Source organism: Accipiter gentilis, chromosome 9, assembly GCF_929443795.1.
Source record: "Accipiter gentilis chromosome 9, bAccGen1.1, whole genome shotgun sequence".
NCBI lineage: Eukaryota > Metazoa > Chordata > Aves > Accipitriformes > Accipitridae > Astur > Astur gentilis.
The window spans coordinates 29,768,716-29,790,166 of record NC_064888.1 but is presented as its reverse complement, the minus strand read 5'-3'; the positions used below and the strand labels follow the sequence as shown (position 1 = coordinate 29,790,166).

At 54.8% G+C, this 21,451-nt stretch overlaps 2 protein-coding genes across 2 annotated transcripts in view; one reads left to right on the top strand and one right to left on the bottom strand.

The window, feature by feature from the left end:
- Positions 1 to 4,495: 4,495 nt before the first annotated feature.
- Positions 4,496 to 11,267, bottom strand: INA (internexin neuronal intermediate filament protein alpha). The gene is made up of 3 exons (XM_049810654.1): positions 10,279 to 11,267; positions 6,543 to 6,667; positions 4,496 to 5,944 (listed from the first exon to the last, which is right to left on the bottom strand). Exons 1-3 carry the CDS (start codon positions 11,227 to 11,229, stop codon positions 5,671 to 5,673), a joined length of 1,350 nt encoding a protein of 449 aa, XP_049666611.1. The 5' UTR covers positions 11,230 to 11,267; the 3' UTR covers positions 4,496 to 5,670.
- Positions 11,268 to 17,017: 5,750 nt separating this feature from the next.
- NT5C2 (5'-nucleotidase, cytosolic II) overlaps positions 17,018 to 21,451 on the top strand; it is a 63,836-nt gene continuing 59,402 nt past the window's right edge. The window contains exon 1 of the mRNA XM_049810641.1: positions 17,018 to 17,064. The gene's annotated coding sequence lies outside the window, so the exon portion shown is untranslated. The remainder of the gene's footprint in view (positions 17,065 to 21,451) is intronic.

Below are 21,451 nucleotides of genomic sequence, written 5' to 3'. Positions count from 1 at the left end.
GAAACTCAACCTTTCAGTCAATGGCTGTATTTCACCTATGCACCCGCTAGAGTGAAACTTGGGAGTTCGGTACCTTTGAGATCTTCAGTTAGTTCTCTCAAATGTGGCTGAAGTTGAACTGATGAGCATGAAAAATGACTGGGTGTAAAGGGGACATTCAGTCACAGTATGATCCTGTAATCCTTGCTTTCTTAAGAATCTAGCCTGAATATTTTGGCTTGCTTCAAGCATTGCCAGGCATTCTTATTCATACAGCTCTCTTTGCTAGACAAGGAATTTGCTAATGAGGTGCCTTGTGTCTGGGGCTTGGGGGTTTTTTTTGTATTCCCATTGAAAATTTGCTTAAACTTACTGATGTTCTGAGCCTCAGTGCAAACTGTGTTTTTCAGTCTGACCTCAGCTTTTTCGAATGACATTTCCAAACAGCTTGTTCTTACAGACCACACTCGGGTCTGTGCATGTACGCCATCTCAGAGAATGACTACGTGTGTATCGGAGCGTTTACAAGGCTGCTCTGGGCATAGGGGAGCCAGGAGCTCGCGTCTCCTGTGCTCTCTGGAACACGGGCAGCCAGCAGCTGCCTCTCTACTCAAAGGCAAAGGAGCTGAGCTGCCCCTGCTGCAACAGGAACAGACTCTGGTGCCTCTTGTTTCACAACTGATGCTCATGGCCCCCCCCAGGAGCTTTTTTCCCATCTACAAGCAGCAAGTGGATGTGTGCCTGGGGCTCTGGAATTGCACTCTGAGATTTTCTGTGTATTTCCCTTCGATCTAAGCAGGTATGTCTGTGTTTAGCATGAACACTGCTCCTTCTTTGTGTTAGAGTGGACACAGCCAAGGTCCAACAGAGCGGTCAGTTTTGGGCAGCAGAGTGTCTTTGTGGTACATCCTGCTTTAACAAGGATATGACCGTTTGTCGCAGAGTTGCAGGTTCCTCTCTGGTTTAGTCAGATTTTGGATGAAGACCCCTGCACTAGCTGTAGGAGCACATCCCCCTGCCCCCATAATTGCAGACCCCAACTCTGCAGCCCTTCTGGTTCAGCTGGAATCTGCTGGGACAGAACAGGATTGATAAGCACTATTTTACCCCACCCCAAGCAGTGTCCTGTTGGCATGTTACGCTGCATTTGCTGAGTGATCCTTACTCCCTTATGCCTGCCAAGACTTGCATGAATGAGCTGACATTGCTTATGCTATTTTGGTATAAACTTTGCTTTAAAGTGTCAGACATTAAATCATGCAGTGTGGACATTAGATCATTCAGATGCATCTGTTTGGCTGCTGGCATTAGGGCTCTGCGTAGGTCACTCACTGGGTGAAGAAGCTCTTCTCCTTGAGTTGGTCCCTGCTAAGGAGCTGGCAAGGAAAGAGCTGGATGGATCCAGCCAAAGGTGCTGGAAGAGACTTTGCTCTGAATTGCCTATTGATTCCTTCTTGCTGAATGACAGGGTTCTTCCCCTGTCTGGAAAAGGAGATGTTTGCATTCCTGCCAAAGGAAAATGTTTGGGGTTGGGGGTTTTTTTTGGCTGCTTTTTCTTTGGCTTACTCTTTAATGAATTCCAGCATCTGGACAAGCATCATTAGCAAAGCTGCTCTGTGTGCAGTGACTCTCTCTGGTTTTTAAGCAGTTGTACATCTCTGCACAGACAGTTGTTGCAGGAACCTCCAGTGGAGCTGAAGGACCTATGGTTCCAGGATCACGATGGGAACAAGGCTCCTCCATCACTGGAGCAGCAGGAGCGTGGCCTAGGCCCACCTCAACTGACGTGCCAGGCTGCACAGACTGTCCCATCTCACCTACATGACAACAAAATGAGCAGAGCTGGGCAGCCCCGAAGCACAGCTGCATGGTGCGTGGGCCAGCTTCTTCATCCAGGGGAAAAAAAAAAACAAACCCAAAAAAAAACCAGTCAGCCCTGTGGTGGGAGTTCATACCCCTGCATGGAGGCTGGCATTCTCCCCAGCATAAGGATGAAGGCAAAGCAGCATCATGGAGAAATGGCCACTTTCTGCTTCTTCCCAAGCCGATGGTGCAGTCTGTGTCCACAGCTGCCTTTTATCTGAGAGGTTTAGGTTCTGCAGAGGTATAAATCTTTAAGCATCTGCAGTGTGACTCACTCCTTTCCTCTGGCAGCCTTGGTGTTTAACCCAGTAAGAAAGATGGGACCACAAAAGGGGATTTACTGTCCTGTTCCAGCTTAGTGCTCCACTGTGGAAGCCTTCTGGTGTGTATAAGCAGGCAGGTGAAAGGAGTCGCCCAGAAGAAGACAGTGATGGAAAAGGAGGCCTGGATGGAGATAGCCGGAGGTCAGTTGTTGGTAACGTGCTGAGCTGGGCTTGTCCCTCTCTGCTGTCATTGTTCTCCTAAAGATGAGGAGAGTGTGGGCATGCGCCTCCCTTAGGGATAGAAGGGGCCACATGTCGCCACATGTTCAATGAGGAGCTCAGCCTTCTCACCCGATGGCGGCAGCCACCTGGGGCCTGCAGGAGTTGGGCAGATGGGGCTCCATGTGCTTCAGTTGGGCATTAAGCAGTGCCTTCTCTGATCCTGCAGCCAAAATGGGCTGAGCCCCTGGAAATGCCCGGAGGGAGCTGTCCCGCAGCCCAGGCATTGCAGCCAGAGGCTGGTCACGGGTAGCTGGGCGGCTGCTGCAGAGCTGGGTGCAGCTCTGGCCCCCCTTGGGAGCTCTTCCCTTGCCGCACAGCACCTGTGGCTGGGCTCTGTCCTTCAGGAAAGCGGTGTGTCCTGCTCCTGCAAGGGCTCTCGCTCACTCTCAGTCCCAGGAGAGCATTTGTGGGGTCGGTCGATCACTTGCTGCCATCAGGGTAACTAAAGCTTGGCACCTCAGATCCTGTAAGATCACGGGGATGCAGCCCAGCAGAGAGGCTGTCAAAGCCAAAAGGTAATCTAAAATCCAGTCTGGTCCTTTCTAGTGTCTCCTAAACTCCCAAGTCCTTTCCCTGCCTGCTGCTCCTCTACTGCCTCTGGAGCTTAGTGCCATGAAAAAGCACCAAAATGCTGCAGAGCTCCAGAAATGCAGGAAATGTCTGGAGCCAGCCCTTGCAAAGCAGTTGTTTTCCAAAGCAGCACCTTGTCCTCCCCCTGGCTCCTTTGCCCTCCTCCACAGCTGCAGCCCCTTCACACTGGTATTGCCAAAGTAAAATTCTCAGCTTTGTTGCTAGCATCCAGCCAGCTGAGCAAGCAGGAATCCTGATGGAGGCTTCTGCTGAGAATAAAAGACAGGTCAGGCTGCTTATACTCAAGGGACAGAAAGAAAGCAGTGCTGGAGGGTATTTGAGGTTCAGAATATATTTCATTAGCTGCACAGTCACGTCTGCCTTTTATTCCCCCTATGATTTGGGAGAAATGCTGTGTGTCTGCATTTCCTAACTGACAGCTGAGCCAGGAGATATTTGGAGGTTGGTTGGTCCTGGACTTGAATTCTGCAGGTACTGCCCCCCCCCCAGTGCTCTGCCTGAGCACCCCAGGTTGCTCTGCACTGTTTTGCTGGGGACTGTTGGTGGGATGTGCTGCCCCAGCCATGCCCTGAACCTCCTCCCCTGCCTCCAAAAGGTGCACCTCGCTTCGCCTGCCCGCAAGGCTGCCCTCCCTGGGGCTGCGTCACCCCGCGGTGAGTGGCCTCGTCAGGGCATCGTCCCCGAGGTTATCAGTGTGGCAGGGTCAAGGGAAGCGGCCGCACTGCTCCTGGCCTGCAGTGCTAGTGGAGAAGACTGACTGTCACACCGTGTCTCTAGGGCTCTGGTGCAGATCACCGTGACGTGGCATGACAAGGCAGGAACGGGAAAGTGATAGGACAGTGTGCTGCTGGCAGGGCCACGCAGCGGGAAGACTGCCCGTGCTCTTTCTGTGCCCCGCTGCCCTCCCATGTGCCCCTCTACAGGCACATCTGAGGCAGAGCATGGGGATCTTCTGAATATAAGCCAGTGCTAGTCATGCCAGCTCTGCGGGCACCTTTGACTGCTGGGTCTACTTGGGAGGTGGGTGGACTCTCACTTCTTCCATCTGCTATTGTGTAAATCACTTTATCTTCACTTGTGAAGGCAAACAAAGAGGCTATTTTTAACCCCTGAGCATGCAGGCAGGGTGGAGGAAAAATGGCAGGTATCTTGGGACCAAACTGCCAGGGGGGTGATGCAAATCAAAGCCTCCGAGTCCATTTTTAGGGCAAACGAGGGTGCGTTTGGCCATGGGAGACCTTGTTCCCTCGGCCAGCCGGCTACGAACTCTTCTACAAAACAGGGCCACCGCAACAGGCACCTGGGGGTGAGACCCAGGGATGCCCCACTGCCATCGGTGGGACCAGCCTTGCCTTGCAGCTCCAGCAGCAAACTTGGGTGGCCACATCCCAACACCAAGCTCTTTGCAGGGGACCAGAGGGACTGCTGGGAACCGAACTGGGTATGGGCCAGACACTGAGGTGTGCTCCCAAGGTGAAGCAGCAGCAAAGACGACAAAACAGCTCGGTTTTGATCCACATAACTACTTCTTTCTTTTTAATTATTAACTTGTGCCTTACAATAGAAGAGGAAAGAGTGCAAGCAAACGATTTGCTGGTTCCAGGAACTACTCTGGCACTACTGCGAGGGCAGTAAGGTCTTGTGATGATAACCTTGCCAGTGCACTGACACGCAACACACACACACACAGAGTCTCCGGCTCTTGCAAAAGCGATCGCTGGCAATTTTAAGGCATTGAAGGAAACCTATGGTTGTAAATCCTATATCAAATTTGGCACATGTTGGAACAGTTAGAGCGGAGACGAGGATGCTTTGCAGGCTGGTGTTTGGGAGTCCTGCAGCTTCCCAGTGCTGGCTGGGGCACGATGCTAATGTGAGCGCAGGGTTTTCATGTGACGACTGTGCAGCCAAACAAGGGGCCCTGCAGACCCTGACATTTCGGAGCCAGCGACACCAGAGAAGGCACTGCGCCTGGCGGTGTGGTGGTGCCTTCACCTCTGATGCACTGGTTCCTTGCCCTGCGCCTGCTGCTAGCAAACCCCACATGCCTGGCTGGACTAACACTGCCGAAAACCAGACAGAGTTGTCAGGACAAAAAAAAAAAAAAAACAACCCAAAAACGTTCCTTATAGTTTAAAACCTAAGTTTCTCATAGACCAGATGTCAGGTGTGGTTACAGTCCAGTATGGCTATTTCTGTGCTTCTGGGATTAAAAGTGGATGGCTACGGCTTGAGGAGCAGGGAAGAGTTTAGCTATATGTGGATTTGGATAGTAGATGAAGGTGTGTAGCCTTGAAACTATTTATAGTAAACATGTTGTTTCCCTTGCCCCCCCTCCCTGGAGAGCCAGCTGCACAGCTGGCCCAGCCAGCTCCCCCTCACCCACTACGGGAGGAGGGAGGGAGGGATGGTGGGTGCTATGAGTCCACGGTGCCACCACAACAATGACCAACATGCATCTAGCTACCTGCCCGTGCCTCTTCCCCATTTAAAAGGGAGCAATGTGCCAAGCTCGGCCTCTGTGTGGCAGGACCCGCAAGGAAGCCGGCCCCGGGTCAGTGTTCCCGGGGAGTTACGTGTTTCTAAGGGGGGCTTCCCGTGAGCCCAGCGTGGCTTTGTGCCTGGAAGGGCAATTTAAAGGCCGAGTGGAGACTGTTCCCTCCCAAATGCAAAATGGAGGGGGTCCTGACAGTTACATTTTTGCATTCGCAACAATTCCTTCATGCAGGTTTAATCTCCCTCTTTTCTTGGCAGAGGTTATGGTCCCCTCAATCATCTCAGCCCTGCTGCATGATATTTTAGAGGTCACTTTAATAACCTCTCCTTGTTCCTCCTCCTTGAAGGACAGAGTAGAGGAACTAAAGCCCCTTGGCTGGAAGGAGTAAGTAGGGTTGGGGAGGGGATTGAGTGCTGAAACGCCGACACTTCCCAAGTTGAAGAGGTTCTCCTCTCCCTCCAGAAGCTTCCTGCAAGCACATCACAAGGGAAGAGGTTAGTCTGAAGTTAGTCTGAGGACATCTCATGTGAAATATCTGCAAAGCTTGAAGGTGTGCTGTGACCTGCAAGAAAGTCTGAGTACTCCAGTCCCATCACCCCAGCCTGTGGTGAACACTGGCTTAGGTCCCACTGCACGATGAGACTGATTCAAAATCATATACTTTGGTCAATCATTTTTGGACCATTTGCAATATGGGGTACATGAGACCAGCTCCCTCCAGAAACGCCAGGAAAATAAAACCCTGGACCAGAGGGACTCTGCCTTTTGCATCTACTTTGACTTTGCAAGAGAGACAAGTTTCCAACCCCAACAGTCCCCATTAGAAAACACTGCTTCTGGGATGGCTGGGGTCATTCATGGCTGCTAGATTGAGGCATGACAGGGAGCCATGGCTGCTCCCCAGGCAGAAGCACGGCAGGTCCAGGCAGGAAAGATGAGCAACGTGATGGTGTTGCTCCTTGAGTGTGCACCGATATTTTCCAGGCCCTTAAAACATCCCAGCCTGGTGGGGTCAGGAGATTGGGCTTGGGAAGTGGCCAGGCAGAGCAGGGTCAGAGCAGCCTTACCTGTAGGCAGCTATCTCAATATCAAGGGCCATCTTGACATTAAGCAGGTCTTGGTACTCCCTCAAGTGCCGAGCCATCTCGGTTTTGGTGTTTCGCAGGTCGTCCTCCAGCTGCCCGATGGTGTCCTGCAAAGGCAAGGGTGCTCAGGGCCGTGTTTCAGAGCAGGGACCTCTCCCACCGCTTTTCTGCTCTGCCCATCACGGAGACAGGGAAGCAGCAATGGGCAGTTGGTCCATGATGACACATCCCACCAGGAGCTTGGAACCAAGAAATCTCATGTTAACAGGGATGAAGCAGGAGGCAGTGCACCAGCCATTACTTGTGAGTGTGCATGGTGGTGGGTTTTAAACCTTGACAGATTTATATAGTTTCCCATCTGCAGCAGGGTCTGTGAGATGGGGAGGGTGCACAGTGGTGGAGCCCCCAGTCCTGTGGGGGACGAGGCAGGATGCTATGGAGGGAAGGGAAGAGCTGCTGGGGAGGGACAAGAAGTTTTGGGCTTAAATATTATCAAAGCAGGGGCAGTGGCTTAGCGGGACAAGCAAGAGCACCCAGCACTGCAGCAGCCCATGGCTGGAGCAGGTGCTTTGAGAAGGGCTGCAGTCTGCACTGGGACACAGGTCCGGGTGGTGGAAGGAGAGGTCGCGTTGCCAGGGTAGGAGGGAAGAGCTGGCGCCAGGAGGGGAAGTCTGACACCTTCCCCAGAAAATGCCTCAGGGCCCCAGGGTGACACAGGGATCTGGGGCAGTTACAGAGTCAGGGGCCTGCCCTGTAAGAGGCAGGGTGCTCAGATGGACAACAATGTCCTTCTAGCATCCTTCCCATCAGCTTTGCCCTGCCATGGCTGCTACATCCAGTTCTACCTGCAATGTGGAAGAGTCCAAGGCCAGATTTTCTGCTAACAAAGGGGACTAATCTTTTTTTCTTTTTTTTTTTTTTTGTCAGAAAACAAGTAGCCTGGTTTTCTCACACATGCATCCAGCAGCCCACTTCTATAGGGATCTTCCCAATCAGATGGTTTCCTGCTGCCAGCTGCCCCACTATGCCACTGGAGTGTGATTTGGAGCAAGAATGAGTAAGCAGTTTGCATTTAAGTGACAGTGCAGCCCTGCCTGCAAAGCCCACCAATGACCACTGCCAACATCTGCTCTCCCACACACCCCTCCCACAGCTGGGCCTTTGCAATCACTTCCAGCTCCTTTGTTCCAGGGAACGAGCTTTGTCCTGCCACACCATCCCCATCTTGTCCCTGTCCTCTCATTCCATCTTGTCCCCTCCTTCATGTCCTGCATAACCTTCCTTATGCACAGTGCAGAGACAGCCACGAGACATGGAGCTGCCCAAGGAGCAGGGAGCTGCGCTGAGCCTAACACAGCGAGCCCACTCTGAGCCCCTGGGAGAAGCAGCGCCAGCCCATCCTGAATGCAGCACAGGGCATCTCACAGCCAAGTTAGCTGAACACGTCCCATGCTGTGGGACATTTATGGGCTATCCTTGGGGTCTCTGCCTTGTCCTGTGCTGCCCTGACCACCCCCCACAGCGAGAGAGCTGCATGGAGCTGTGCCTCCGAGGTGGAACTGGGCAATGGGAGAGGGTTCAAGGAGACCATTGGGGCACCAACTGAAAAGCCCCAGGACGTGCATGGATACCACTGCAGTACAGATTAAAATCTCTGCTCTGATGCAGCCAGACTGCTGCTGCACCGAGCCATGACAGGAGGGAGAGATTCGGGGTGACCCTACCCTGGGACAGCCTCACTCTTGCTGCTCTGACTCTCCGTGCCTTCAGCCCCCTTCCCTCCGCCTGCAGTCTGCATGAACAAAATGCTCTTTAAAAATGAGTTACCCTTGTTATTACCCTGTCTGTACCTCTCTTCCACACCCCATCTCCACCAGCTGGTTGAATGAAACCCCCTCCCCACATCACTGCAAACCTGTTCCCTAACAGAAAGCTCTTGCATATTGGTTTGGATTTGACTGGATAGCCGATGAATACAAAGATATGCCCCTGCTTTAGCAGTCTATAGGAACATTTTAAAAGCTCAAACAAAAGGAATATTCTCTTTTAAGACAGACTTCCATCCTTTTCCACTGGTTGCAGACAGGGAAATTACTTACTTGCTACACATGCATATTGCTGAAAAGACTCCTAAGTATTACCACAGTTAAAGCAGATCCTGAGGGTCATGTAGGAAAATGCTGCTGTGCTGTCACTTAAGCAATTTCAATTATGGTGCTGTTTAATCCAGTTGCATTTTTTTTTCCCCCATTTGATAGGCTGTTCCTGGAATCCCTCCTTTTACATGGCATGAAGACTATTTAAGAAGATTACTGTGTGTAATCCTTTCATCCACTACAGGAAATATTGTATATTGCCTATTTCCACAATATTTGTTGAAGACCACCTCAACTATTCAGGAAGATTGCAAGCAGCTTGGAGCTGCAGTCATGAATTGTAGAGAGCCTTGCAAAATTCGGCCTTGAAAATGACAAGGCATTACTTGGGTGTGAAATAACAACATCCTTCAGGTATGACGTAAGGCAGTTGTTTCACTATTTAGAAGGAAAGAGCCTGATTTAGAAACCACAGATCATTTAATAGCCTTGTAATAGAACAATCTCAGGATTTATTTTATTATAAATCATGCACATAGCCCTGTAGCAAGAAAATGCGGTAATACTGCAGTAATGGCATAAGAGATATGGAGCGCTCAGTGTCTGCCCCACGTGAATCTTTCCACAGACATAAGAGATGCTGGGATCTGGCTGCAGATTCAGCCTTAACGTTTGCAGAGCTCCGATTTCTGCAGTGCAGGTGCCAAGAGCCAGGCCACAGGGCGAGGGGCCAAGCCTGGGCAGACGGCTTCGAGGAATTACCCACAACGACGGGGAACGTGTGGTCAATTTTGGAGCTGACCCTTAAGGGACAGGGCAGGGACGGGGCGATGCCCCACACAGTACTGCCGCATGCAGGGACATCCCCTGCAGAAAGGGGGTACTGGAGGGAGCGTCGTGGCCCTGACCGTCCCCCCCGAAACCTGCCCTCTGGAGTCCTGCCTATGGATAAAGGGCGAAGGCGGCAGGCGATGCCCTGGTGAAGCAGGATCTGTTGTGCAGGGCAGAGAGGCCCTAAGCCAGGGCGGGAGGAAGGCTGCAAGGGATGCCTGGTGCTGCGCAGTGCTGCGGGGGACACTGCCCCTGCGTGGGTGGGCGCTGCACAAGGCAAGAGGGGGTTGGTGCTGTATAGGGCTGGCGCGGGGGTGTTGCACGCAGTGCAGCACAGCACGGGGTAGAGTGGGCGCCGGGTGCTGCACGGTGCGGGACACACACACACACACCCCCCGCATTGGGCCGAGGTGTCCAGCGCTGCCCAGAACTGCGGGAGGGGCTGCTGCAGAGGATGGAGCTGCGCTGCGGGATTCTGCGTGCAGTAGAGATGCTCGGGGCTGCCCAGGACCAGGGGAGGGGGGAGCGCTGGGTCGGGGGTGCCGGTGCTGCGTGGCGGGGAGGCGCTGGGTGCCGCACAGCGCCGGGGGGATTGCGTGGGATGAAGAGGCCCGGTGCCGTGCGGTGCTGGGCGAGCGGGAGGGACGGAGGTGCCGAGTGCTGGGGCGAGACCGCACGGGAGGAGGATGCTGGCTGCCGCAGGGGCACCGCCAGCGCGGGGAGGGGACGGTTCCCGGGGACGGCTCCCGGGGACGGCTCCCGGGGACGGCTCCCGGCGCCGCCCGGCTCACCTGCAGGCCGGCGGCCTCGGCGCTGTGCCGCTCCTCCAGCTCCTGCAGCTGCCTCTCCAGGGACTGGTGGGCGCCGCGCAGGCTCTCCATCTCGGCGAGGCGGGCCTGCAGCTGGCGGCGGCACTCGCCGGCCTCCCGGCGGCTGGCCCGCACGGCCTCCTGGCTGCGGGCCGCCCGCTCGTGGAGGCGGGCGCAGCGGGCGCGGTACCAGTCCTCGGCCGCCTGCAGGTTGCGGGCCGCCAGCGCCTCGTACTGGGCGCGCAGCTCCCGCAGCGCCGCCGCCAGGTCGGGCCGCCCCGCCGGGCCGGGGGCCGGGGCCGGGGCCGGCGCGGCGGCGCGGAGCGCGGCGCCCAGCTGGGCCAGCTGCTCGGCGTGGGCGCTGCGCAGCGCCGCCAGCTCCTCCCGCAGCGCCGCCGCCCGCCGCTCCAGGTCGGCGCGGGCGCGGGCGGCCCCCTCGGCCGCCTGCTGCCGGGAGCGCAGGGCCTGCTCCGCCTCGGCGCGGCCCCGCGCCTCCTCCTCGCAGCGCGCCCGCAGCCGCTGCGTCTCCTCGGCCAGGCGCGCCCGCTCCAGCGCCGCCTGCGCCCGCTCCCCGTGCGCCTCCTCCAGGCGGGCGCGCAGGGCGCGCAGCTCCCCGCCCAGCAGCTGGCCCAGCCGGCGCGGCTCGGCCGAGCGCTCCCGCAGCGCCGCCAGCTCGGCCGCCAGCGCCCGGTTCCGCTCCTCCAGCGCCCGCACCCGCTCGATGTAGCCGGCGAAGCGCTCGTTCAGGCCCTGCAGCTGCTCCTTCTCGCTGGCCCGCGCCCGCCGCGGCTCGGCGCTGCGCTCCCGCCCCGGGCGCGGCTCCGCGCCCGGGCGCGCCCGCCGGCCCGCCGCCCCCTCGGGCCGCCGCGGGGCCTCCGCGAAGAGGTGGCGGTAGGAGGCGGCCAGCGCCGCCGGCTCCGCGCCGTAGCTCATGGCGGCCGAGCAGGACCGGCGGCGGCGGCGGCGGCGGCGCTTATGTACGGCGGGGCGGGGCGCGGCGCGGTGCGGCGCGGGGCGCGGGGCGGGGCGCTCCGGCGGGGAGGGGGCGCCGTGCGGTGCGCGGTGCGGTGCGCGGGGCGGTGCGCGCGGCGGTGCGCGGGGCGGTGCGCGGAGCGTCCCCGGGGCCGCCGCGGTAAGGGGCGGCGGGAGCTGTCCGTGCGCCGCGGTGCTGAAGGGCCGTGGCGGCGGGCGGGGCACGGTGCGGGACAGATGGACGTATGTGTGTAGGGATGGACGGACACAGGCAGGCGGACGCAGGAGGAGGACACAGACGTACGCGGGCAGACGGACAAGGTCACCCGCACGCACCGAAGAGACAGACGGACGCACGGGCACGCGAAAAGCGACACGCGCATTCACAGTAAGGCGCACGCATGCACACGCTGAGAGCCAGACAGACAAAGGGACAAGCAGACGTGCAGAGAGACACGCAGATGCACGCGCAGATGCACAGGCAAGGAGAGGCAGAAACACAGATGGAGGCAGGCAGAAACGGGCCAAAAAGGCAGGCAGACGCGCACGTACACGTATCGTCCCTGCTGGGGTGTCCCCAGCGTGCTGTGCTCGGGGGAACCTGTTCAGTGTGCCTGTGCCTGGGGTGAAGGTATCCCCGGGGATTGCTCCCAGCCCCTCTCCTCCAGTGGGAACTGGGGTGCCTACGGCAGCGTGGGGTCTCCACAGGATGGGGCAGCAGGCAGCTGGAGTGCAGGGAGGGGGCAGTGGGGGGGACGTGCCTGGAGGAGGGGGTGCCCAGGACAGAGACTCATCGCTGGTCCAGCCGTGCTGCAGGGGACAGTCGGGGGAGGATTTTGCCTTTGGGTGCTTTGCCAGGAACTGCAAGAGCCGCTTCAGTTTCTCTCCTGTCCACGCAAGCGGGCTGGGTCTTCCTCCTGGCAGGGGTTTGCTGGGAGTACCCAGGGGTGCAGAGCTGATGGGAAGGGGGATGCACACCCCCCACCTCCAGGCCAAGCACCCTGCCCGGGAACACGGCAGCCCAGGGCAGGACCTGCCAAGAGACCAGTGGGAAGTGTCTGATCTCTGGGAGCAGCAGCACAAAATGTAGCTGTGAGATGGAAAAACAGCTTAAACTAACTGTGATCCAGGTGTGAGGAATGCAGTGAAATGTGCAACCCGATCCTGTCTCCTGCTGTACATCTCTGCGCCACTGAGATCTGCACTGATGCCCAGTTCCTCTACTCCACTTGTCCCTGTTTCTCCTCACAGGTGACCAGGGGACAGCATGAGGGAGGTTCAGCAGATGAGCGGGAAGGACAAGCAAGCCAGGGCTGGCACTGGAGAGAGCGGTGACTTCCAAAAGAGCTGTTGCTGTTTCAAAGGGACCAGCCAAATGGGGAGAGATGGTGCTGGGATTCACATCTCCTTGAGATCAGAAGTTAATCATAACAGTGGCTACGGAGGAGGCCCTGCAAGCATGGAAGCAACCCTGGCTGGAGTGCACAGGAGCCCCCGTCCCTGTCCCTGGAGCCGTGCTTAGAAGGGCATTGCCTGGGGCAGAAACCCCACAGGGAAAACATCCCTTTCACTTGGGAGTGAGGTGAGCCCAGCCCAAGGTGGAGCACTGCCCTGCTGCGGCAGCCCGCTGGTTCTAGGTCTGCAGCCAGGGATTGGCGATAGGATCAACACACACATGTAGACACCCCGCCTTAGCCCCATATATCTGTCCCATAGGGCATAGGAGGAATGGGGAGTGTCGGTCAGTGGAGACAAAGGAAAGACAAGTGGAGAAAAGGAAAGAGACAGGAGCTATGCAGACACTTGGGTGAGAGACCTGGCTTGTGCCTTGATTTTCTAGGACTCAGATCTGCTCACAGGTAGTTTTCCTGGCAGGACTGTTTTTCTGAAGCCCATTTTAGGTCAGTGACAGTGAGGCTACAACACTTGGATCATCCAAGTAGCTTAGGTTTTGGTGGCAGAGCAGGCCGGGCAGACAGCCTCACCACCAGCTGGGGGCTGCTGGCCATCCTGGCCCTCAGCGCAACGTCTGGCCCGGGCTACCTGGCTCACACTGCTAATGCAGAAATCCTCTCCTCGGTCTGTTTTTTTTTTCAGGTCTTTCACATAGTCCTCACACACAAGTGCATTTTACCACTTCCTTGACATTTTTTGCTTTGCATTACAATATCCTAAGTCAGGTTTCTGCTACTGGGAGTAACTGATCAGATAACTGAGAAGTTTCCAGCTCTGCTTAGTTATGTGTATGGCATTGTTTTGATGACTTTGCTCTGATGCTTATTACTGATGATAGAGGCTTCTGTGGTTCTCTTTTGTCTTGGAAAAGTAGAGCGCAGCTTATCCTGGCCTCCTCACTTGTGCTGTTCTAGCACTGCCATACCTATGTAGTCTAACAGCGGAATTAGGAGTGTCATGGTCTCCTCCAGCAGAAAAAATGCAAGGGTCTCTGCAGGCACTGCTGACATTCATGGTAAAGACCCTTTGCCTCCCAATGGGTCGAGGTGTTCTGGAGTCTTTCTACACAGAGGGAAGGATCATAACTGCTGGGACCTTGTAGCTGAATGAGCACAAGGAGTTGGAGTCAATAAATGATAAATAAACAACAGTAAGTGCTGCTGTCCTGCAGAACAAGCTGCTTCTTACAGAGGAGTAAAAGGTGGCCGAGACCTTGGATTCCACCTCAGCATGAGCTGCCAGTTCTGGGGGTACTCCTGTGTTCCACGCAGCTGCAGCAGGACACCCATCCCAGGTGGTTGGCACCCAAATGCAATTCCCTTGTGAGTCCCTTGATCCCCTGACCCAGCTCTCGGGGGCTGACTTGGCCAACAAACCTGGGAGCTGTACAGGCCTCCTAGTGCAAGGGAGAGCTGCAGTGTGGCCACATCCTGGAGAAGGAGCCATGTCCCAGCAGACTGGAAGGAAGTCCTTGAAAGACCCAGACCCAAATCCCCCAAATTCCATTCCATTCCGTTCCGTTCCGTTCCATTCTATTCAGTTGGCTGGAGACTGGAGACAAGCTGAACACCAGCGTGTCAGACCTGAAATGAGATGGCAAGCTGGAAGTGGGCACAAACTGAAACCAGGGCAGTGCCTGGGCTGTGTTTGGCTTCAGGAAACCTTGACACCTGAGTAACACACGGATCTCTGTTGGGACACACGCATCTGGCATCAGGGGGAACTTTATAAGGCTAGGAAACAGACAGAAAACCAAAGAGAAACAGTCCCATGACTAAGAATTGTACACTACTGAAACCCGGTGTGTTGTATTAGGGATTAAATTGCCCAAGGCTACTCCATACTTCCTGGTTGCTTAAAAAAACCAAGTCTTGCATGTGAAACAGCATGAGGACTCCTTAAAACGCCACAATCCTCTCCGCACAGCAGCTGTCTGCTGATGGGGCTCGTTAAACAATTTATCTCCTGAGCTGCAATCTGCCTGGGCTTGTGATTCAGAGGAAAAACCCGTCCTCTGCACTGTGCACACAGAGCGATGGGATGCACACCTTCCCGCTGGTTTCCAGCACAGTCCATTAAACTAATGCTCTGGGTAGGTGTTTCACCACCCAGCTTCACCGCAGCAGCCACATGAGAGGGAAATGCTTCCTGGCGGTGGGAAAAAGGCAGATCCAAGTGTATCCCAGGAGGCTGCTGCCAGATGTCCCATAACACAGGCGGGTCTGACCCCCTGCGGGAGGGAGAGCTCTGTACGTAAGGGTAACAAAATCAGGGAGAAAACATATGTAAGTGATAAACACATATGTAAGAAATAAGGATGTATTTGCTGAATTGCACACACACACAAAAACACTAATAAAAATAGGAAAATGGCCATACTAGGCCATTCTAACTCAGAAGTTTGCTTCTGACAAAGGCAGATTTATGCTTCCCTGGTATAACTTCTCTGGTTGTGGCTGTTTGCAGCTCTGGGGCTCCCCAGGCAGCAGCCACATCCCTGTGTTTGCTGGCCCTTATCTAATCAGTGCAAGTTCATGTCCTGGATACCACCATGCGCTGTAATCCACAGTTTGATAATGTGCTGTATGAAAAAAAGTCACCTTTGTTTGCACTTCAGAGTCGCTGCCAGCTAATTTCATTCCATGCCCCTGGCTTGTGGGACACAGTGGAAGAGCTGGGACCCAGTTCCTTCCCACCCACCTCCCCGTGCAGGATTTTGCAGACCTCAGTCTCTTTCCTAGGCTGAAGGATTTGCATCTGTTTAATTTCCCTTCACGCTTTTACTCAACCTTGTTGGCCTCAGTGCATCTCCTGGGGACGTGTGTTGGAAAGACACGCAGACACACAGACAGGCAGACAGACATGCACTCCAGGATGGGCCTTGCCATGAGGATGTGTGGAAATGAGCTCCCAAATACAGGTGGACGCATCTCCAAGTGAAACCCCTCATTGGATGCCTGGCGCAGGTGCCATGAGACGTCCCAGGGCATTGGGAGGTGCAGGCTGAGCTTCCCAGGCAGGTAACGCCGCCTCACCATGGGCTCGGTGCCGAAAACCAGCTTTGTTTTAGCCCGAACTAACAGCACGTGTTAAAGGCTGGTGCCGCTGGGTGCTTCCCCTTGGAGAGAGCGGTGGAGCAAGTCTGGCAGAGCCCAGAGAGCCACGATGGGCCAAGCGAGCCCGAGTCAGCAAAACCCTGCCCGGCAGCGTGTCCCTGTGCCACGGAGGGTGGTGGCAGTGCCTTATCACACAGAGAGGGCGATAGGGAAAGCCGAGGGGGAGCATCCTTGGGGAGATAAAGGAAGCACTGTGATGGCGGGGCTGGAAAAGCCGCTGCTGGAGGAGGGGAGGCATTCCAGGCCTCTGGCTGCCACCCGAGGCACGGGAAGGGAGACCGGACCTGGGTGCCAGCAGTTTGGCAGAGCCCCATGGGCCCAGCATGAGCTGGGGCAGGTGGGTGGCTGCCGTCACCCTTGTCGCTGTCGGGGACCACCCCGAGGTGCCCAGGACCCTGCTGGGGCTGTGGCCTTTTCCAGGCCACCAGGGTCAGGAAAAACAGGCGGAAAAAGAGAGGCTTGTTTTGCCGGGGAGTTTTTTTTTGTCTGCCACATTTTGTGGCGGTGCCGGCCTGGGGTGGTACAACTGGGAATGGACCAGGGGTTAGTTTTTGCTCTGCACAACCGTTCCCTGAGCCTTTCCAGCCCGGACCACCATGCCCGCAGGTGTGACGGACGCAGGCCCGTGCTCACTGGTGGCAGCGGACCCTTGCTTGGGGCGGGGAGGCAGGACCTCCCTCCTCCAGCCGCTGTGGCCAGTGTCCCCCAAGCCCCCGAGCCACCCGCAGCCGCTCCCCGGGACCTCCTCGCCACCCTTCCCACAGCGGATGGGGCGCACCCCGGCCTCCCTCGCCCCAGCCTGCGCTGCAGACACACTCCCCCCCCCCCAAATCAATAATTAATCGCGTTATTTTAACAGAAGCTGTGGCTCCTTCAGCCGACACTGAGGCCGACTGAGAGAACTGTGGGGGCTCAGGCAGGCCGAGGGGGTGCAGGGCCAAGGGGGTGCAGAGCCGGGGGTGCAGCCCCAGAGATTTTGGCCGGAGCGATGCCAGGCCCTGGGGGGGTGGAGGGGGACTGTTGGGGGGAGGCCGTGCGGCCGTTCCTCGGGTTGGCCCATTGCCGCCACTCCCTGCCGCCGCTCCTCTGCGGCTGAGCGCCAGGCTCGCACACTCTCCCCGGTCCCTGCCGCCGGGAGGGGCGGGGCGCGGAGCGCGCCTGCGCAATGCAGCCGCCTGGGCGCTGCGGCAGTTGTGCGGGGTAGTTCTTCCGAGCGCGGCAGGAGGTGAGAGCGGCCCGGGCGCGCGGGGGCAGTGCGCGCGTGCGGGTGCGCGTGCGCGTGCCGGCGACCGTTGGGGGGTGGTGGTGTGGTGGGAGGGGGGGGGGGGGCGGCGGCGGCGGGGAGCGCCCCCTCCCCGCTCCCGTCAGGCGCGCACCCCGCGGAGGGGGGTGGGGGGCGTCTGTCCGCCGTCGCGGCCGGGGCTGAGGAGAGGAGGGGAGGGGAGGGGCAGGGAGTGGAGCGCGGGTGCCCGCCGGCAGCATTTCCCCTTCTCCTGCCGGTGAGGGGATCCCCTCGGAGGCAGCCCCCGCCGGCTCCGCCGCTTCCCCGGGGCCCGGCCGCACCCCTTCCCCTGCCCGGCCTCCGTGCCCCGGGAGCCCCTGCTGCCTCCCCATCCCGTCCCAAGCAGGGCGGCCGCCGGCTTCCCTCAGCCCGTGCCGTACGGGCCCCCTCTCCCGTCCCCGGGGCGGGGTGAACCCCCGAGCCTTTCCCGTCGCCACGGGGCCCCGAGCTGCTCCCTCCCAGCCGCAGGCTGCCCCGGCCCGGTGGCCGGCGGGGTGCGCCCCGGAGCTGCCCCCCTCTCCCCGGGGCAGGGTGGCTGTTTGCCTGCCGCCCCGGCGCGGGGAGCGCTCTCCCGCCTCTTCGCCGTCCGCCCGAGGCGCGGCGTGAGGAGAAGGAGCCCTCGGGAAGGCGTTTCTGAGGTTTGGGGCCAGCACCCGCCCGGTGTGTTCTGTTCCGCCTTCCGTCCCACGTGGACGTGGAGGGGTCCCGGCGGCACCTCCCAGCCCGCAGCTTCCCCCCGGGGTAGCCGCCAGCCCGGCTGGGGAGGTGGTTGGAGGCGATCCTCTTCGCTGAGGAAAGAAAGCCCGGTCCCGGCGCGGGGCAGAACACTTCCCGGACAGCCTTGCATCAGGGCGAGGAGGGTTCATTGTCACTGCTCTGTTGCGTTTGAGTGGCTCTTGGCAATCCGGCCGCATCAGGCTTGAGCTGATAACCTAAAGCCGGGAGCGAGGCACCGAATAAATAAATAAATAAGGACAACGCAAAACTGCTTTGCTTGCATTTTGCTTTTTTTTTTTTTTTTTTAATCCCTCCTTTTGTGCCAAAAAAAATGTTGCAAAATATATGGCGGAAACAAACCTGCACTGGTTTCTGATAGACTAGATGACTTAATAGGGCAGTACTGTTTCTTGTAGCACAGGCAGTTTTAAAAATTCCTGGAACCAGTGAGATTATGAAACCCTCAAGTTTATTCCCTTGCTAGTGTTTCTAAAGGCTGCCAAGCTGGATACCAAGGATCCTCTCTGACGTGGTCTTGAGAACATTCCTCCCAAGGCATAATCACTCATGTTTTAAAAGATTATTTTTTTTTAGCTCTGGAAGATTTACCATTTGAACCTTAAAGGTTGCAAAATGCTTTTTAAGTAGTCACTTAGAAGCGTCCCCCTCTTACCCATCCAAATGATCCTCTGCGTCAGTTTAGAATAACATTTTGTTACTATCTGAAATATACTGTATTGATCCATATATCTGTTTGTCACTAGTGTGTAAATCGAAAATATGAACATTTTTAGGTCCTTTCAGGTGCTCTGTGGTTTTATTGAAAACCAGAAACAAAACTCAAAACTACGTTTTGATCCTGTGCTGAATTTGTAGTTCTAGCAGTGAGGAAAACCCCTGGTGTTTTACTTGTGAACCAATCAGCTTAGCTGTGGAAGTCTGTCACAGTCCTTGTCAGCCCATGTCAGCCTAAACATATTTTAGAGTAGAACTGCTATTTAAAATAATCTATTGCCATTAGTCCAGAGTCCAAAAGATCATTCAGGAACTTGCTGGTTTGATTAACAGCAGTTGGAGTTTGTTCAAGCATAGACGTAGTTTCATTATATAGTACAATACAACTTTTACTCTGTATAGCGTTATTCAAACAAATTGTATGGCAAAATGCACCACCGAATTACATTTAAAATGCTCCATTGAATTAAGTACAATCACAGAGATAAATGGGGAGAAAAATTGTAAGAATGGGAGAAATGTTTTCAGCTGAGGTTTGAAATTAACAGCCTGTTAGTATATTTGCATCGGTAGCATTAGTGTTATATGTTGTTTCTAGGATATACGCTAGCAAAAATCAGATGCAAGCTAAAATTTTCCCAGGCAAGTTTCCAGTTTGTAGGCAATTTTTAATAACAATAATAATAGTAGCACACACACCCTCTTGATTTGCTACTCCTTGCCATACATGATTGCTAATACAGCTTGAATTGAAACTTAATAGACCCTTCCTAAAATCACTAGAAATATTTATCCTAGACTTTTTTAACTTCTAGGGGAATGTTTGTTTTTGAGAAAACAGAAACCTTAGTGTGGTGTTTACTGGTAAACACTGCAGTATTGTACTCTTTGGGGAAACATTGAAAGGAGTGTTTTATTTCCTCTAAAAATATCCAAGTATAGTATTTTTGCATCTAAAGTAAAAGGGAAGCAAGCTATTAAAATACAGTGTTTAACTGATACTTATTGAAAAAGCATGTAGGTTTATTTGCTCACATCATACCTGTTATTTGCAGTTCAGCTTAATAAAATAATGCTTCAGTTAGAAACTGATAGATGGATGCTTAGCTTGTAGCATGAGCTGTTACCTGGGGATGGCCCCAGGCTGGCTGCAGAGTAGGTTTGCGGTGCTCCAGGACAAACTGAGCTGATCTGCAACCTTTGAATCCTACAGAAATTGACTCACAAGGAGGTGCAGGAATAAGGGTTGGCTGCAGCTCTGCCCTGAAAATCTTGGGCAAAGAGACAGAAGTGAGGTCATGCAGTCGCACTGAGTGAACCCATTCTTTTGTAGGAATTTGAAATTAGGGAGTGCTGTGGGATCTGGGTGGTTCAGTATCAGGCAACCTGCTGTTGCTCAGCCACTGGTGAAAATCCTAGAGAGGTCTGTGATGACCCAAAGTAACGTTACCATGTCAAAGCTGCTTGGCCTGGGGAAGGTGGATTAATGGTCTCCAGCCAGGCTGCAGTGGAAAGTTGTCATAGGAACTGGCTTGCTGTTTGGCAGGGCTGTGCCTTGTCTTCACTCCTTTAAAAAGAACACCTCAGTAACTAATCACCTCAGGATAAGGAGTGCTCATATGCCATCCAGCATAAACCCATGAAGAGAACAAGGCACTTATGCTCTACCCCAAGGGAAACTGAGGACAGCGCAATAAGTCAGCAGAGGACAGCCTGAGTGATGTACCTTGGGATGAGTTCGCAGTCCCTGCTCTGCGCCGTGTCCTTGCCTCGGGGTGGCTCACGAATGCTGGGTGTCCTGATATAAAACAGCTGTGGCTTTTTTAGCAGTGAGAATAATAGAACAGAAAACTGAACAGAATGTGCCCGGGAGTGGAAGCCTTGTCTCGCTCTTTGGGATGTGTTTGGGATGAGATATGTTACCAAGTCAGTGCATGGGTATTCTTCATTTATTGTCTGTACTGTATCTACTTTTTAAATTTTATTTATAGTGTCAGCGGCACAAATATAATTTGAAATTATATTTGAAATGGCCGTGATCTGAGTCTTCAAAAGTTGGCTATTCTGTGCTCAAGCATATCTTATTCTTTGAGTATCTTCAAAGTGCACATTCATATAAATATTTCCTGGCGTAAAACGTCTGGTTTATGCTACTAAAGAAATTATTATTATGTGTCATGGTTATGATGCTCATAGCAATGAGCTGTATTTTGCTTTTTAATCATTATGTCTCCTTAACTGGAATGGTTCCTAGAACCTTGGACTGTGTACTCTACATAGAGAGCATGTATACATGGGTCTGCTTTCTTAACACAACCACAGAGAGAATCCAGCGTGTACAATAAATAGAACTTAATGTACGGTAAATAGACCTTAAGCAACATCTGGAAAAAATTGCGTAGGTATTTAAGGTAGCCACTGTAAGCAATTGATAATCTAAACCCACCTACATAAGCATAGTCATTAAGTCCCATGCACGTGTTAGCAGGGCTAAAAAGGTGCTTGGGGCACCTGCCTGTATGAAGCCATATTGGGAGAAATACATTTTTTATATGACAGCACGAGATCAAGAAGAGTCCCTGAGTAATTCAGCCCAAAACACCCCACAGCAGTCTATGTCGAATCTTACTACTACCTGAATGTGTAAGAGTATATGCACCTTACTATAAGGTCAAAAGCAGATTTGCTGTTACTTCCCGGGCAGTTGGGTCCCCAAACGTAGCAGTAGTGAATGGCCGTGTGCCAGCCCTCTCAGTCCTATCACTTTTTCAAGTCTGGTACAGAATGGTAGAGGCTAAACTTGTTGCTTGCTGATGACTTTAGCTTATCATCCTCTGGGCATGAATACCTGCTGCGGGATTTACCAGCACAGCTAGCC

What these genes read in the sequence shown, in the direction of transcription:
- INA (XM_049810654.1), bottom strand. Translation starts at nt 11,229, where the DNA reads ATGAGCTACGGCGCGGAGCCGGCGGCGCTGGCCGCCTCCTACCGCCAC. An exon ending in CCGAGGCCGCCGGCCTGCAG is followed by an intron (nt 6,668 to 10,278) that starts GTGAGCCGGGCG and finishes TTGCCTTTGCAG; the next exon opens with GACACCATCGGGCAGCTGGA. An exon ending in ATTGAGATAGCTGCCTACAG is followed by an intron (nt 5,945 to 6,542) that starts GTAAGGCTGCTC and finishes ATGTGCTTGCAG; the next exon opens with GAAGCTTCTGGAGGGAGAGG.